General features: G+C 35.7%; 2 protein-coding genes across 8 annotated transcripts; one reads left to right on the forward strand and one right to left on the reverse strand.

Annotated features, from left to right (window-relative positions):
- Window positions 1-1,304: 1,304 nt before the first annotated feature.
- Window positions 1,305-2,947, reverse strand: LOC102662869 (uncharacterized). Its single transcript, XM_006586461.1, has 3 exons — window positions 2,782-2,947; window positions 1,984-2,685; window positions 1,305-1,453 (listed from the first exon to the last, which is right to left on the reverse strand). The coding sequence occupies exons 1-3, from the start codon at window positions 2,945-2,947 to the stop codon at window positions 1,305-1,307; spliced, it is 1,017 nt and encodes a 338-aa protein (XP_006586524.1).
- A 4,098-nt stretch (window positions 2,948-7,045) lies between these two features.
- LOC100794877 (EH domain-containing protein 2) lies at window positions 7,046-15,560 on the forward strand. 7 transcript variants are annotated; one of them, XM_041017795.1, is made up of 13 exons: window positions 7,075-7,227; window positions 7,316-7,464; window positions 7,559-7,622; window positions 7,745-7,800; window positions 7,902-7,934; window positions 8,729-8,778; window positions 8,966-9,094; window positions 9,848-9,988; window positions 10,322-10,597; window positions 12,199-12,309; window positions 12,821-12,908; window positions 13,027-13,110; window positions 15,332-15,560. In XM_041017795.1, the coding sequence occupies exons 1-8, from the start codon at window positions 7,125-7,127 to the stop codon at window positions 9,867-9,869; spliced, it is 606 nt and encodes a 201-aa protein (XP_040873729.1). In that variant the 5' UTR covers window positions 7,075-7,124; the 3' UTR covers window positions 9,870-9,988; window positions 10,322-10,597; window positions 12,199-12,309; window positions 12,821-12,908; window positions 13,027-13,110; window positions 15,332-15,560. The 7 variants fall into 7 exon arrangements, with proteins under 7 accessions (XP_040873728.1, XP_040873729.1, XP_014634784.1 ...); XM_014779298.2 differs by having other exon boundaries at window positions 7,559-7,616; XM_041017796.1 differs by lacking the exon at window positions 12,821-12,908.
- Window positions 15,561-17,079: the final 1,519 nt, after the last annotated feature.

Genomic DNA, 17,079 nt, shown 5'->3' on the forward strand with positions numbered 1-17,079 from the left:
CTCTTGGGTCGCATCTCGATTGCTAGATTCAGATCTCGAAATTCCTCTATCAATCTCTGTTCCAGACTCATCATGGTCGCAACATGTAAGGACTTCCGGCTTAGCGCGTCGACTACTACATTAGCCTTTCCTGGATGGTAGGAAAGAGCAAAATCATAATCTTTGAGGAACTCCATCCATCTTCGTTGCCTTATATTGAGTACCTTCTGATCGAACAAGTATTTGAGGCTCTTGTGATCGCTGAACACTTCAAAATGAGTACCGTATAAATAATGCCTCCAAATCTTTAAAGCAAAGACCACCGCTGCTAGTTCCAAGTCATGGGTCGGATAGTTAACTTCATGAGGACGCAATTGGCGTGAAGCATAAGCCACTACTCTTCCCTCCTGCATTAACACACACCCCAAGCCTTGCCCGCTCGCATCGCAATACACTTCAAATGGTCTCTTAGGGTCGGGCAAAATTAACAATGGAGCTATTGTCAATCGCCTCTTCAACTCTTGGAAGCTTTGATCACATTTCTCATTCCAGACAAACTTCTCATTCTTACGAGTCAATTTAGTTAGGGGTAGCGCTAACTTAGAAAATCCCTCAATGAATTTCCTATAATAGCCGGCCAACCCCAAGAAACTTCGAACCTCTGTTGGAGTTGTTGGTTGTTGCCACTCCATAACCGACTCCACTTTAATCGGATCCACCGCAACCCCGTCTTTAGAAATCACGTGCCCCAAGAACTGCACTTTCTCTAACCAAAATTCACATTTCGACAATTTGGCGAACAATTTCCTATCCCTCAGGATATGCAACATAATTCTCAAGTGCTTCTCATGCTCCTCCTTATTCCTTGAATACACTAGGATATCATCAATGAACACAACCACGAACTGATCTAAGTAATCATGGAATATACGGTTCATATAGTCCATGAAGATAACCGGAGCATTAGTCACTCCAAATGGCATGACTAAATACTCATAATGCCCATACCGAGTCCGAAACGCAGTCTTTGGGATATCTTCCTTCTTAACTCGGATTTGATGATACCCCGATCGCAAATCGATCTTCGAAAATACCGTCGCTCCCCTCAATTGATCAATCAAATCATCTATCCTCGGTAGAGGATATTTGTTCTTGATAGTGACTTTGTTCAACTGCCGGTAGTCTACGCACATCCTCATACTTCCATCCTTCTTTTTAACCAGTAAGACCAGCGCTCCCCACGGTGATACGCTTGGGCGAACAAATTGTTTACTTAAGAAATCCTGCACTTGTGCCTTCACCTCTGCTAGTTCTACTGGAGACATTCAATAGGGCGCGATCAACACTGGATTCGCCTCAGGCACCAAGTCAATAATGAATTCCACTTCTCTCTCAAGTGGTAATTCACAAATGTCATCAGGAAAAACCTCTGGAAATTCTGACACCACCGGTATACTGCTAACTTCAGAGACCTCTTCCATATTCATGGAGAACAACACCATGTAAGTTCGAACATCCCCGCTCCATCGTTGGCCGCATTCTCTTTCAATGGTTCATTTGGAATTACATTTCCACCAAATACTAGCATCTTCTCCTTGCAGTCTAGAAAGATATGGTTAGTAGATAACCAATTCATCCCTAAGATCACATCTAGATGAGCTAAAGGTAGGCAAATCAAATCCGCCATAAAAGATCGACCCTCAACAATTATAGGACACTTCAAACACACCCGAGAGGTGGTTATAGGCTCGTTAGTCGAAGTAGACACCACCATATCATATGGTAACTCTGTCGTACATAACCCCAACCTCTCCACACATGCATGTGATATGAATGAATGCGTGGCACCCGAATCATAGAGTACATCTAGCAGTTTATCAGCAATCAAACACTTACCCTGTATCAAATCGTCGGAGGCAGCAGCTTCTGATCCACTCATAGTAAATACCCGGGAGGGTACCTTTGGTCTTCCACCACTAGTGTTGTTGTTGTTGCTAACATTACCGCTCCTTGTGGGATTAGTAGACCCATGATTGACTGTGTTGGAATTGGCAGTTACCGTCAGTCTCCCAGTCATCCTACACTCTCGAGCATAATGGCCTACCTTGCCACAAATATAACAACGATTCTCCTGTGTCTGCTGGAGTTGTGGGCAATTTCTTCTAAGATGCGGTCCTCCGCACTGAAAGCATTGTACCCCAGTCCCCCTTGACTGGCTCATGTTGGACGTAGTCATAGGTTGTTTCCCATTGTTGCTAGAATATGGCTTCATCCTCTTATTACTGTTTCCTCTAAAAGGATGGCTTCTCTGTGGTCCTCCAAAGCCTCTAGCTTGTCTCTCCTTCATCTTGTCCTCAAATATTCTGCACTTTGTCACCAGTTGATTGAAATCCGTGATCTGCATGTAGCTAACTGCCTGTTGAATCTCCAGTCGAAGCCCATTCTCAAGCTGAGCACATAAGTCTTCTTCGTTCCGAGCATCTTGGTATTGAGGCCAGTACTGTAGAAGTTCATTAAATTTGGTCGTGTATTCCCCAACGGACATGTTTCCCTGCTTCAAATCCAGAAAATCCCTCGCCTTTCGCTTCTTGAGATCTCGTGGAAAATAATTTTCTAGGAATTTTTCCTTGAAGGCATTCCAAGGAATCACGCCTCCAGGTGCAACAAATGTAGGTCTCACGAACTTCCACCAGTTCTCAGCTTCTCCTTGGAGCATGAATGTCGCATAAGGGACCTTATGCTCCTCGAGGCAATCCATCGCCTCGAAAATCTTCTCAGTCTCAGCTAACCACAACCTAGCACCTTCTGGATCATAGTCCCCACTGAACTTTGGCGGGTGGTTCTTACGAAAAGCCATGAATCCCCAATACTCTGCCGGCTCCACATCACGTTCCTGCACTAGAGTTTCCAGCACAACTGTGATGCGGTCTAGGACATCACGGTTCTGATCCCTACCACGTCCTGCCATACCTAACCTGTAGGGAAGCTATTAGTATCCAAGAAATTCTATTGAGAGAGTGTACCATATAGGCCATGACAGTTACAACAATATGCCTCTCTATATATGTATGTATATATATATATATATATATATATATATATATATATATATATATATATATATATATATCTACAACAATTCTACTGAATCAATTGCACATTCTTGCTCAAGAAAAGAAAGTAGAATTACACACAATTTGTGACTGAACGTCACTCCCCGAAACCTACTTCCAAGTTTCAGAGATACACAGCATTCACACAGTAAGACCATGGACAGGTTCACTAGAATCCAACTTTTGCTCTGATACCACCAATTGTGGCATCCCTAAATAATGAATGGTTTAATAGTAATAATTTAAATAACAGAAACCATGGGAATTTTTTTTTTCTTTTTCTTTCTCTCTCTTTTTCACAGTAATTATTCAGAAGGAAAATTATCACTATAGAGTCCTGAATGGCCAGTTCACAACTCTATTCGGAGTCATTTCTTTCCAATCACTCATAACCTCTAAACTATTTTGCTCTTTCAAAAAGAAAAATATACCAACCATCATTTTAGGTCGTCACATGAAAAATAATAAAATGCGGTCGATAAAATCTTTTTAATAAAGTTTGTTAACACTTCCTTTTCAAATAACAAGATTAAACATAATTACATTCATCATCTAAAACTGTCCAAAATATGGGAGTTTGCAAAATACACAGTGACATCCAGAGCAAAGGTATCAACTGTGGTGGCTTCAGCCACATATATACAATCATCAAAATTTCTATACAATAGGTCTACCCACCCAAAAATCAAAAGAGTAAACCCAGCAGTCTGTACTAGATACACCCACCCACAAAAAGTATGTAAACCTAGTCTAAGGAGCCATCTGCTATGATGAAGAGTCTTCACTATTCGCTATCCCTCCAGGGCCACTCCCCTTTGTAGAGTCTGCCTCAGATGCTGACATGATATCCTCTGGAAAATCAACATCAAGGAGTGGGTCTTCATCATCCTCAGGTAAGTCAAGAGCATCCACAGCGGGCTCAGGAGGTAACTCCTCTGGGTCCTCCTCAGGATCCTCTTCAGAGGATGACACCTCTATCACTTGAACTGGCTCCACTGGTCAATATGGAGTAGGTGTAGGTAGTATCCACTCCACAGGCTGCTGAAGCGTGCGTGCAGGTACCTCTGGATGTACCAATGAAGTAGCAGTGAGTCGAATCGTGCCACGGAATCGGCACCTCTCATTGCCTTCAAGGGTCTCCCAAACTCCCTCTAGGCACTCCATCACCACGCGATCATGGATTAACGGCACTGCCATCGCGATCTACAAGAAATAGAAGAAAGAGGGTAGACTCTTTCATAAGAAATCTAACTACAGGCAACAATACAATGCGTCCCATAACGGCTACACGTAGTCAAAATATCATTCTCAAGGGATTTCCTCTCTGGTAATCGATTATCAAAGTATATAATCGATTACCAGTGCCCAAACTTGAGTTACACAGCTTCTGCACATGGAAACCTACAAATTACACTGTGTAATTGATTACACCTAACTGGTAATCGATTATCAGTGCCCTGTTACTCTGTGTAATCGATTACACCCCATTGGTAATCGATTACCAGAGGCCACCTTAACATCCTGTCTCCATTTTTAAGCCCTGTAATCGATTACACACCCTTGGTAATCGATTACCAGAGGCCATTTTAACTTCCTGTCTCCATTTTTAAGCCTTGGAATCGATTACACACCCTTGGTAATCGATTACCAGAGGCCAAATTCCAGATACCACTTAAGATTCATAGCTGGCCAGCCGCCACACAAGCCTCCTTGCTTTTTGGTCTTTGTTCTTTTATTGGTTGACTGCCAGGAGCTCGCCTGTTTAGGTACGTCACAGGTTCTCACTGACTAACTATGCCCGGGTTGGGTCGGGATTGGTCAAGCTTGGTTTTGGGCAATAGCACCCCACCTGACGTCCCCAAGGTCTCCTAACCCCCGTGACATATCTTCAGGTACCACTCGATTGTCAACAAACAAAAGTAGGAAGACTGACTCTTCCACGCTTTCTCACATCAAGCTTGTTGGATTATGGGACACCCGTCATATGTGGTACTAGGTGGCAATCGGGCGATGGCACAAATCAACTCTCCCACTTCCACAAATCAAACATGAACCCACCATCCCCAATTGCCCACCTTCAACTGAGCTCACATACTCCTACGTAGCCCTTATCCTTGTTCCTCTCAGCACCGGGTCCCCATCAACCCCTCCAAGCTTCCACAATATCCAAGAAATTCAATTTCCAAACATCATGAACTACCCTAAACCAAGAAAACAGGGCAGAGGCAGAAAACTCTGCCCAAAACACATTCACATATTACAACTTTCCTTACTCAAATACTCCAGTAACATTCTCTTCGTTCCGATTCGTTAACCGTTGGATCGACTTGAAAATTTTACTGGAGGTTCCTAGTACATAAATTTACCTTTTGACCGTTGGGATCTGCTAGAAAATGTCCAAAACCCAATATGTACTACCTTTCCCATAACCAATAATGCACAAGCATTTTCTGCACATGTTGAAAAATTCTGCTGCACAATTCAACAACAATTTTCTGCATAATAGGGCAGATTTCGAAATCCATCTTGCCCACATCCAATTTTGCTCAAATTGGATCCTACAAGTCCTAAATCATGTATAAATCGTATTTAAACCAAAAACAAGATTCAGATCAAGGTAAATCCAAATCTAGGTGTCCAAAACCCATCAATTTAGTGGATTTTCAAGGTTTGAGAAGTGAAAATGAGAATTGGTTAATTTTGGGGTAATCTCTCATCTCAATCAAGTCCATAACATTGATTTAGACTTGCTTAAACTGGTTTTAAGGCAAAAACTCCATCGATTCAAAATTTGACCCCTCAACACCCAATTTACCCTAGAAATGACTCTTGCTTTCACCTTTGTCAGTCATTTTTCTCATTTGCTCTTCCCAAGTCTTCCTACAAGTCCTAATTGTCATTCTAAACTAGAATCAACTCACTTTAGACTCCAATTTCCACTAACCCCAAATTTGGCTTCTCTAACCCTCAAAATCTCACACTTTTCCACTCACATCACTACCATTCTCACATTTAACCCTAAGTTAACTCTCCCCATCATCTCTATCAGTTTTCTACCAACAATTTCAGCACACAAACATCAGAAAGCATCATCATAAAACCCTAAAACAGAATGGGTAGCATTACTCACATTAAACATGTCAAGTTTAGCATGCTTTCAACAAATTCCTTCACAAATAACTACCATAAGGCATAAACCTAGTAGACCTACCCATCATATCTCCCAAAAACCCAATACCCACGAATTTCATGTGAGAAGAAGTCCACTCATACCTGAAATTCTAAGTCCCACAACGTAGAGGTGCGCTTCACGACTCCGAAAATGGCTTCCCTTTGCAATTTGGAGTAGAAATAAAGAGCAAAGTTTGGAGCTTTAATGGGCAACAATGGTGGAGGAGAAAGGGAGAAGAAAAGCAACGTGGGAGATGAAAAGAAGAGCTTCTGAATTTTCTGCTGAGTGAAGAGAAAGAATGTGGCTTTTTAAGAAAAAAAATGATTTTCTTTTTCCTATTATTTTTTTTAAAGCACTTGTCACTTGTCCCATTTTGAGTGGAGCAAAAAGGGGCCCACTTTTCTCTTGATGTGACTTCATACTCAGCCACAAGGAGAGAAAAATTTGACCTTTTGAATGCTAAAATTCTGCCTCGATTTGCATGCCGCTTCTCTGGTTCCAGTCCATCGCGTTTCTCTGCACCCGTCGGGGCTCGTTTTTGAAAGTAGACAATATATATATCAAAACACTCAGAATGAAACCCTGAGCGTGGTTCAAAGGTTGGTTTTTTTAAATTTTTAGTTGCACACAAAACGATAATTTTTAGACTAATTAATTGAGAATTAATCTATAACTGTCCAGTTATGGACTACTCTTCGTTAATTAGCCTAACCCGCGTATCTTTCCCTCAATGTACATACTTCTTCCAAGAATATATATATATATATACTGAATAATACTTATATATATAATTATTTAAAATATATCGCTTACAAAATTCTGGGTAGAAATTTCAGGATGTCACAGTTTCCACTTGCCTCATGCGTTTAGGTAAAAAGAAAATCGCGACGAAGATGAAGATCGAATCGCGTTCGAAAGAGGAAACAAAGACGTATCAGGAATGGTTTAATTTGGTAGATTCAGGTTAGTCTTTTTTCAATAATTTTGCTCACTTCAGAGTTTGAGATTGAAACAATTCATTTTGATTTGGAAATTTGGAATTGAACGGTAGATGGAGATGGTCGAATCTCTGGGAATGACACCACAAAGTTCTTCGCTCTCTCCAACTTGTCGCGCTCTCAACTGAAGCGACTCTGGGCTCTCGCCGATGTCAAAAGACAAGGGTTTTTGGGCTTCACGGAGTTTGTTACTGCAATGCAGGTTTCACATTTTAATCATCATTTCGTTTCGTTTCATCTCGTGACATATCTGATTCCCGCTGGCTTTTGAATTCAATTTTCATTGTTATAAACAGTTGGTTTCACTAGCACAAGTAGGGCAAGAACTTAACTCAGATATCCTCAAAACGCAAAGCAAGTGTACTTTCATAATTTTCCCCTCTTCATTAGAAATTGCTAAAATGAGTTTATTTATAACTTGGATGCTATATGAATGTGATACATGCGATGGTAATTCATAGCTCTATTTCCCTTTATTACAGTTGACAAGGAAAATATTAAACCTCCCGTATTGGAAGGACTCGATGCTTTAGTAGCAGTAAGTTGTGTTTTTCATCTTATCTTATGCTTTATTTATCAAATAAATAGATTGTGTTAATTAATTCTATTGATTCCTTTCCTTATTGTTCTTTTTCCCAGCAAATGAGTTTAACAATTAATGCCCCGCCGGAGGTAAATGGTTAGATATGCAACTTAATATTTTTATTCTTTTATTAATTAGTTATATTATTGTATTCTTTTAATAAATACTATTTGATTGGATTGTTTTACTGATAATATACAGGGACTCCTCAGCCTCAAGTGTTCCAAACTAACCGGTGGTTTGGTTCAAAATCTTAAAGAAAGTGAATCCGGTTGTTTATTCTCAAATCTAGAGTCTGTCTTGGTTTTCATGAAATTCAAATTTCCAAGCTACATGATTCCATGCTGTGCATTCCATTTTGTTCATTTAGTTTTTGCCTTGTTGGTGTTGTATGTTCATTATTTTGGAGATGAATTGATAATTTCTCTTTATCTGAACATCTGATTCTTATGTGATTGAGACTTGAGACTTTGAGAGATCCTTGAAGCTTATCTGCCAATAATGCTCACTTGAATGCGTGATTAAGCGTTTAAGCAAAATAATTGACATACGGGGTTGTGGGGTGCAAAGGTGCAATTACACTTCAATATTCACATGATCGATTTTATGGTACAAAGGTGCTTGGTGAATGTCGTCAATTCTGTTCACATTTTTATTGGGAAAAATGCAGTACTTTTTCTCACTTGTGTTGATTATTACTTGAGATAGATGTATGATGTGTCTCCATTGTTGGTAAGTAGCATTTGCACCCAATGTATAAATAAAAGTACTAAATTTTGTTAACTGTGTTTCTGAGAGCATGGTACTAGTTCTCATTAACATTGTAGTAATTTCTTCATTCATAAAATTGATGACTGATTGATTCATGATCTTAACTTTGTAGGAGCACATGTTGGACCAGAGCCTACCACTGATAGATTTCTTGTTGTCATGGTACAAGAAGTTTCATTCTTGTTCTCATATTGCCTCTGGAAGTCAATAAAGTCCATATAGAAAAATATTTATGTGTGATAAATAATAGAAATCATGATGTTATTGTTACCATTTTTTTCTTCTAAATTCTGTCAAGTTTTATTTTGATCATGCTCATGGTGCTTGTTTCAAAACTCTTTTTATTTAGTCTGGACCTGATCAAAGAAGCATTCCTGGAAATACTATTGTTGTTGATGCTCACATGCCTTTTGGTGGCCTGGCAACATTTGGAGGTTCATTTTTATCTAAGTTCCAATGCTCTCAAATGCCACACCCTGTGAGTTTTATTTATATTTCCAACTCCAATGATTTTGTCATTGTTTGTGCTTGAACTTGAAGCAATTATTTTCTTTCAGTCGTTAGATGAAGTAACATTTGTGGACACTCCTGGTGATTTCATTGGTGTTGTATCTTGGTTTGCTGCAAAATGTGATATCATTCTTCTCTTTCCATTTAGACTGTACCCTCCTTTCCTTGTAAACAGTTTCTTTTGTACTTCAAAATCCACTTGAGAAAACAAGTGCATTGAAGCAGTTGTTGTACATTTTCTTGAACTTTTCTGCTGATGCCCTATATTAATACCCTAACATTTTATCTTTTTCCAATCTAGGCTAAATTTTGTGACTGTATTACTCTTGACAATAAATAATATGGAACAGGGTCATTTTTCTTTTATTAGTTAAATACTATACTTTTAACATAATAAATAGATAGTAGAAGAACATTTAATGGAGGATTATTATGATATGCTAGCACTTGAGTTTATCCATAACCTAGTTCGACCCTGCATTTGGGGTACAATATTGAGAATGTGGTGTTGTACTTCATGGTTGTATTACAGTTTTATGTATGGACACTGAAATGACCATATTTGTTTTATGCCAGTTATATCATCTTATGGAACTGAAAGCTCTCAAGCTAGTTCGACCCTGCATTTGGGGTACAATATTGAGAATGTGGTGTTGTACTTCATGGTTGTATTACAGTTTTATGTATGGACACTGAAATGACCATATTTGTTTTATGCCAGTTATATCATCTTATGGAACTGAAAGCTCTCAAGCCTCTCCTATCCATACACCATATAGTGAATGAGATTAGTCCTCTGAATTTCTTCAAAGATAATAGACATGCCAGAAGACTCTTCTTTCTTCACTTATGTTAGTTTCAGGTAACCAATAATTTGTTACGAGTTACGACCAATTAATTATCTAGAAAGAAAAAGGGTTACATCCTTGTTGTTCTTATGTTGACGGTCTTGGTTTTGAATGGGGTCACTTTGTGTTTTTAAAACAGAAAAAAATGTTAGGCAGGCATGCAGGGATGTGTATTTGAGTTGCATTATCAAGAGCTGGTCATCTAGATTTTGTGTTATAGCTATAGTCTTGTTAATTAATATTGATGCTCCTAATATTGAAGATTTCTATGTTCAGATCTTGATGATTCCTTTTTGAAGGTTTATGGTTTTTATTTATGTTGGCTAATTACGATTCTTTGATTACAGGGCTAGTGTATTAGTTGCAGTCATTGAAACTCTACAAGGATACGTTAACGTCTATGAAGGCTTAAGTTCATTTCCTGAAATATTCCTACCAATTTTGAAATTATTAAATGAAATAGCAGAACAGAAAAATATGTCAAATGCATTATGAGATAAAATTAAAGATGTGGCTGAGCTCATTAAGTTGAAAGTGGACAAGCATCACACTTTAAGGCGACCACTTCAAATGCGGAAACAAAAGCCAGTACCAATCAAATTACTGAATCCCAAGTTTGAGAAGTAAGTCCCTTCTTTTCCCTTGCTTACATTTGATAATATGTTTCCTTAGACATGCAAATCAAAAAAGGTCTAATTTCATTTGGAGTTTCTTCTAGAGAAATGATTTTGGAGTTTCACCCTATTTGATAATATGTTTCCTTAAATTTGATAATATATTTTCTACATCAGTTAATTATAAAATTGATGTAATATGCTTGTATTTAATTTAAAAAGTGCCATCATATTTTATACTATATTGGACAAAATCCCCAATTTTGGTCTCAAAAATTAAAAGAAATTGTCTATTGTGCTTATCTTTTGGGCTTTGGGCCCACCTATTTGTTGAGTTGCAAACTAAGTAGGTTAAAGAGTGCATATGCCACGATACCATACAGGGCAATATTGTAAACTGCACTGTATTTTATAAATAAATGATATAACCATGCTTATGATTAAAAATAGAAACAGAGTTAATCGGATTTGGAGGGTTTAAAGAGCAAGGATTGAGGCTAGAACCAGAAAGTTTGAATTTATAAGCGTAGAAACAATTCTACATTTATTATTCAAAACCACGTAGAATATCAATTTTTACATCAAATCAAATAAGAAGTTATGATTATGATTGATAAAATTAGTTAAAAAGTTAATTAGTAGCTTAAAAAGTAATTTATTAAATTATAAGTATTCGCGAAATTAGCTGTTGAAGTACAAAAGAAACCGTTGACAAGAAAATGTTCATTTATAAGACTTTGCAAAGCTAACGATTGCCTTAAAAAGTTATCTTTTTTAAGATATTACTTAGTTAACGACCGTCTTAGACCTTTCTAAGACAAGACAATATTTTTCCAAGACGGGTTTTATAAAATTGTTGTCGAAAGTCTTAATTTTTAATGGCGTTAGTTTTAAAGATAGTACAAAACCGTCTTTGTATGTTATTTTTTACCGTCGTCGTTTGTCTTTTTTGTAGTAGTGAATGTTTCCAAATTTCAATATTTATAGAAAATTGACACTTTAAAATGTTGATCATGAGTTTTGTTTTGTTATCGGGTTAATTACAATCCTTGGATTGGATAGTTGCATTGCTTCCCCGGCTGAAGTTGCTTTCTAAGTTGTTATTGGGACCCTCTCCAGCTAACTTATCAACTTATCGTCTTACCGTGCCTTCAGTAAACAGCAAAAACTTAACATGTCCGTTTAAAATTTTCTATTTTACGTTACAAAATTGATTAGAATTTAAAATTGATTTTAAATAAATTTTATATGTCTAGTTTCATGAAAACAAAGAAAATTTTAGAATTGATTAGATCCAAAATTGGTTGAGTTAAAATAACTTTTAAGCTAAATCAAAATTTTATACTGAATTTTATTTATTTTTAACTTATAATAAAATATTTAAGCATAAATGGTATCACTTTAAAATCAACTTTATAAAATTAATTCTATTTATAACAAATTTTATTAATATTTATCTAAACAAAGACTTAATCATTATACATAAATTCAGTAAAAGAAAAACACCCACGTAATATTTATTCTACTACCAAATTAGAAAGTATTTGATTCATTGATACTGTTTGGGATGTTCATCTTAGATGCTTATATTTGCTTATTTTGCTTAATAGAATCAGTGCAGGCCTGGGGGAAGTCATGCATTACCTGAAGGCATAATCTTCGACACTTCTGATTTGGAAATGCGGAATTTGTGGGATCTTTCTATGACTAAGACAATAGAGGTGAGTTTCAGTCATTCATGACCACTCAACTTTTTGTCCTGTGACCTACGAGGCAACGGATATGTATTAAGGTCATACATTTTATTCTTGGGAAATGTAAATTTGTTTGTACTAGTACTACTAATGAATGTTGTCACTATTGTTTTCACTTTGCAGAGTTTTATTTATTTGATATCATTGTAATTAGGATCTTAGGCTTACAAGTGGTATCTCAAGATATTTTCACAAGTTTTAGTCTTTTGAATCCGTTATGAAATTAATCCTTGATCGAAACTTAATTACACTTAAAGCTCTACAGCCCTTTTCAAGATTGTATTATGTGGGGATCGATTCCAGATCTTCTCCCACAAACTCAGCTTGTGTTAGAAACTTAACTATAGGGATTGGGTACTTTGCAAAGTTAATAATGTTAAGAATAACTAGCATGTATGTTTATTTCCGGTGTTAGTAAAAATATACTAAAGCAAGAGTCAAGAATAATCTGTTCAAATATTCTGCTGTGTTTTATCAGGAGAAAATTTGCAATTGCTTACATATTCTGATTTTGTGAGCCTAAGCCGCATTAACCTCTACAATTTCTACACTATATAGATATTTTTGTAAGTAGTCTCTTTAATTGAGTTCAGCCTCAGTTTGCATTCTCTTTTATGCTATTCTTCTCCTGGTTATTTTTCTTTCCTCTTGTGGTTATGTTTTGACTTGCACACATTTGAACAGAATAAGGAAAATGCATCAACCAATTTGTTTGCAATGGCAGTTGGGATAAAGCAAAAGGATCTTGTGAACAAAATGGTCAAAAAGGTAATTTCAAGGGGTGTTCTGTATAAATTGTTCATTACCAATGTTCTAGTTTGATAAGTGATGACTCTTTCATATAAATGAAGCAAGTACACACTAAATTTGATTATAGCCAATTAAGTAGTTCAAAACTAGCAGTTATAACTTCTAAATAATTGAAAATTTTCATACATTAGTGCAACATCTTTAGAACTAGCTAGTGGTTGATATTTTATACTTGAATGATTTTAGGCATGTTTATATTAAAAAAAGTGAAGGACTGGAGATATAACAACCAGCATGTTTCTAAATAATTGAATGATTTATTTTTTCTTTGTGCTTATTGTATGATATAGTGGATTGTTGATTCATGAATTCTGCCAATTAAAGTTATTTTGCTACTATTATGTTATTTAATTCAAAGCTTTTCATTTTCTTTTTATTTATTTCTTTTATTTTATTTTAATTTTCTAACAGTGTTAGAGAGAAAAATCTACTTTCTTCTTATATAGTCTTTTAACATTCTGTTTTATCACAATGTCTCTAATGGATATGATTGAGTCCCTTTTTAGTAAAAAAAGAATATATTATGCTCCATTAAAAATGTTTTTATTATATTATTTCATTTCCTTAAATTTTAAATTAGTGGGAGATTGTTGGAAAATATTTTCTTATAATTTAAAATTAAAATATATTTTCTTTATCAATTATGTTTTTTAAAGATAAAATGCTTTTAGAATTAGTTTCCGTGAAAAACTAAAAGCATCTCACTATTTTCATTCTTATGTTAGGAAGTTATCTTTTACTTGGTCAAACTTTTGTATGAACGTTACAAGTCTTTAAAATTAGAAAGTTTGTTGTTTGGTTTTAATTTCTATTGTTTAACGTTATTGCTATTGCTACAAGTATTTTCTTGCTACACGTTGGTGACTGGTTGTCTCTATATATGTAGCCTCTTTCTAAAAAAAATAAACATGTGAAAATACAACACACAAAGCAATAAAATGAACACTTGGATGAAGCTTTATATTCTACATGTTGTATTTTTAATATGGTACCTTATAAATATTTTGAAAAAACCCCTTATGAGCTGTGGAGAAAAAAGAGAATCAAATCTGAAATATCTTAACATGTGGGAGCGTCTAGCAAAGGTTAGCATTCCTATTAATAAGAAAAGGAAAATTAGACCAAAAACTATTGATTATGTTTTGTTGGATATTCTTTGCATAGTACTACTTATAGATTCTTGATTGTTAAATCTTTATATGGTTTGAAACAAGCTCCAAAGCAATGGCACAAAAAGTTTGATCAAATTGTTCTTTCGTATGATTTTCAAATTAATAATAGTGATAAATGTGTGTATGTGAAACAATTTGATGATAATGGATGTGTCATTTTATGTTTGTATGTGGATGACATATTGATATTTGGTAGTAATATCCATTTCATAAATGATGTGAAGTCTTTCTTGTCTAAAAATTTTGATTTGAAGGACCTTGGTCCTATAGATGTGATTTTGGATAATAAAGAAAAATGATGGCATGGTTTTAACCCAATCACACTATGTTGAAAAGTTATTGAAGAAGTTTAATTATTTTTATGTGAAACTTGTTTTTACTCCTTATGACTCATCCATCAAGTTAAAGAAAAATTTGAGTAAAGGAATTTCTTCACATAAATATTCTCAAATTATTGGTTCTTTGTTGCATTTGACAAACTTCTCTAGGCCTGACATTACATATGCAGTTGGTAAATTAGGAAGGTATACTAATAATCCTGATCATTCTCATTGGATTGCATTAGAAAGAGTTTTTAGATACATTAAAGGAATCATTAATTATGACATTCATTATACATGTTTTCATGTAGTAATTGAGGGGTTTAGTGATGCAAATTGAATTTCCGATGAAATAAAATCAACAAGTGGTTATGTTTTTACTTTAGCTAGTGGTGCAATATCATGAAAATCTACTAAACAAACTATTATTTCATGTTCTACCATGGAAGCAGAAATTATTGTCTTAGATACTGCTACTAGTAAGGCTAAGTTTCTTAAAAATTTGTTATGTGATTTGCCATTGTTGAATAAGCCTATACCTCTAATTCCAATGCATTGTGATAGTCAAGTTGTTATATCTAAAGTTACTATCAAAAAATTTAATGAAAAAAGAAGACATTTAAGAGTGAGACATAAGTCTATCAAAAATTTGATTTCTCATGGTGTCATTTCTCTTGACTTTGTCAGGTTAGAAAATAATATTGCGGATCCGCTTACAAAAGGGTTGACGCGTCAACAAGTACTTGAGCCGTTGAGGGGAATGGGACTAGAGCCCATTATTTAGTTATAACAATGGACAACCATCTCCGTGTGATTGGTGATCCCATGAATGGAGTTCAACGGGTAACAACGAAATTGTTTGTTGACTAAAGTACACCAAAATAAAATTTTGTGGAGTTGTTCCGTTTCTCATTCCTATGACGAGGTGTATTGTAAATTGTGGCAATATTAAGGTTGAAGTGTTTATATATGTGTATTTTTTATAAAAAAAAATATCTCTTAATGAATTCGATGACAATTATTGTAGGGGTGGAAGTCACAAACCACTTATTGAGGATTCACCTAGTGAATATGGTGGTGGGATTGCCACTATGAGATATGAGCTAATCTCTAAGTGATACTCACGAAACAAGATACATGCACATGGTCGTGTATGTTGGACAAGTGGTCTCAGATATCTTAAGAAGGGGGGGTTGAATTAAGATATTACAACTTATTTCCCCAATTGAAATTCTATTTCACTTTCTATTCAAGTTATAAATTCCCTTAATAATGAATTTCTTAAATATTGATTCAAATAGAACAATTTGAATATGAATATAAATCAATAATAAATAAAGGAGTTTAAGGGAAGAGAAAATGCAAACTCATATTTATACTGGTTCGGCCACACCTTTGTGCCTACGTCCAGTCCCTAAGCAACCCGCTTGAGAGTTCCACTATCATGTAAATTCCTTTTACAAGTTCTAAACACACAAGGACAACCCTTCCTTTGTGTTTAGAATTCTTTCACAACAAGAGATCCTCGGTCTCTTAATCCTTTTTTTTTTGGAATGAAGAAGAAGAAAAGAAGAAATCTCTCTTGGAAGAGATAGATTGAACAATTTGAGCACTCAAATAATTCCTTATTGAATCACAAGTAATTTGGCCAAGGAATTTGTAAGAGGATAAAACGATTTGCTTTTTAAGAGGATAAGACCTTTTTGTTCTGAAAAACTCTTTGCAAATTCGTGTCCCAAGTCACACATATATAGGCCTTTGACAGCCATTCAAGAATCAAGTAAAAAGATGTGACTGTTGAGAATATTTTCTGAAAAACTTCTCTGGTAATCGATTACAGTATGCGTGTAATCGATTACAAGCTTTAAAATTTGAATTAAAAACATTCAATAACTGCTGGTAATCGATTATCATATATGTGTAATCGATTACACAGTACAAATTTTGAATTCAAATTTAATAGCTGTTGTAAATCGTTTTTGGCCACTGGTAATCGATTACATCCTCTGGTAATCGATTACCAGAGAGTAAATCTGTTGAAAAAACCTTTTTAACTTAGATTTCTTGGCCAAACCTTTTGCGAATTCAATTGGAATTCCCTTCCTATTTAATATACCCTTCCTAAGACTCTAGAGACTGTCTTGATCATTCATCTTGAATATCTTTGTCTTGAATAAATCTTTGAGAAGCATGTGATTCATGTAATCCTTTGGCATCATCAAAACATTCAGCTTGATCCTTTGTCTACAATCTCCCCCTTTTTGATGATGACAATACCTGAAATCAAGACAGGCTATATACAAGATGATAGCACGTTCACACAACCCTTACTCCCCCTATCTTTTGGCATGTATGCCTAACTTTTGTTATTGATAAATTTCTAATAAATTTCTAACCCATATGTGCTCTCCCAAGTTCTCTCCCCCTTTGGCAAC

The sequence above is a fragment of the Glycine max genome, chromosome 8 (genome assembly GCF_000004515.6).
Source record: "Glycine max cultivar Williams 82 chromosome 8, Glycine_max_v4.0, whole genome shotgun sequence".
Lineage (NCBI taxonomy): Eukaryota > Viridiplantae > Streptophyta > Magnoliopsida > Fabales > Fabaceae > Glycine > Glycine max.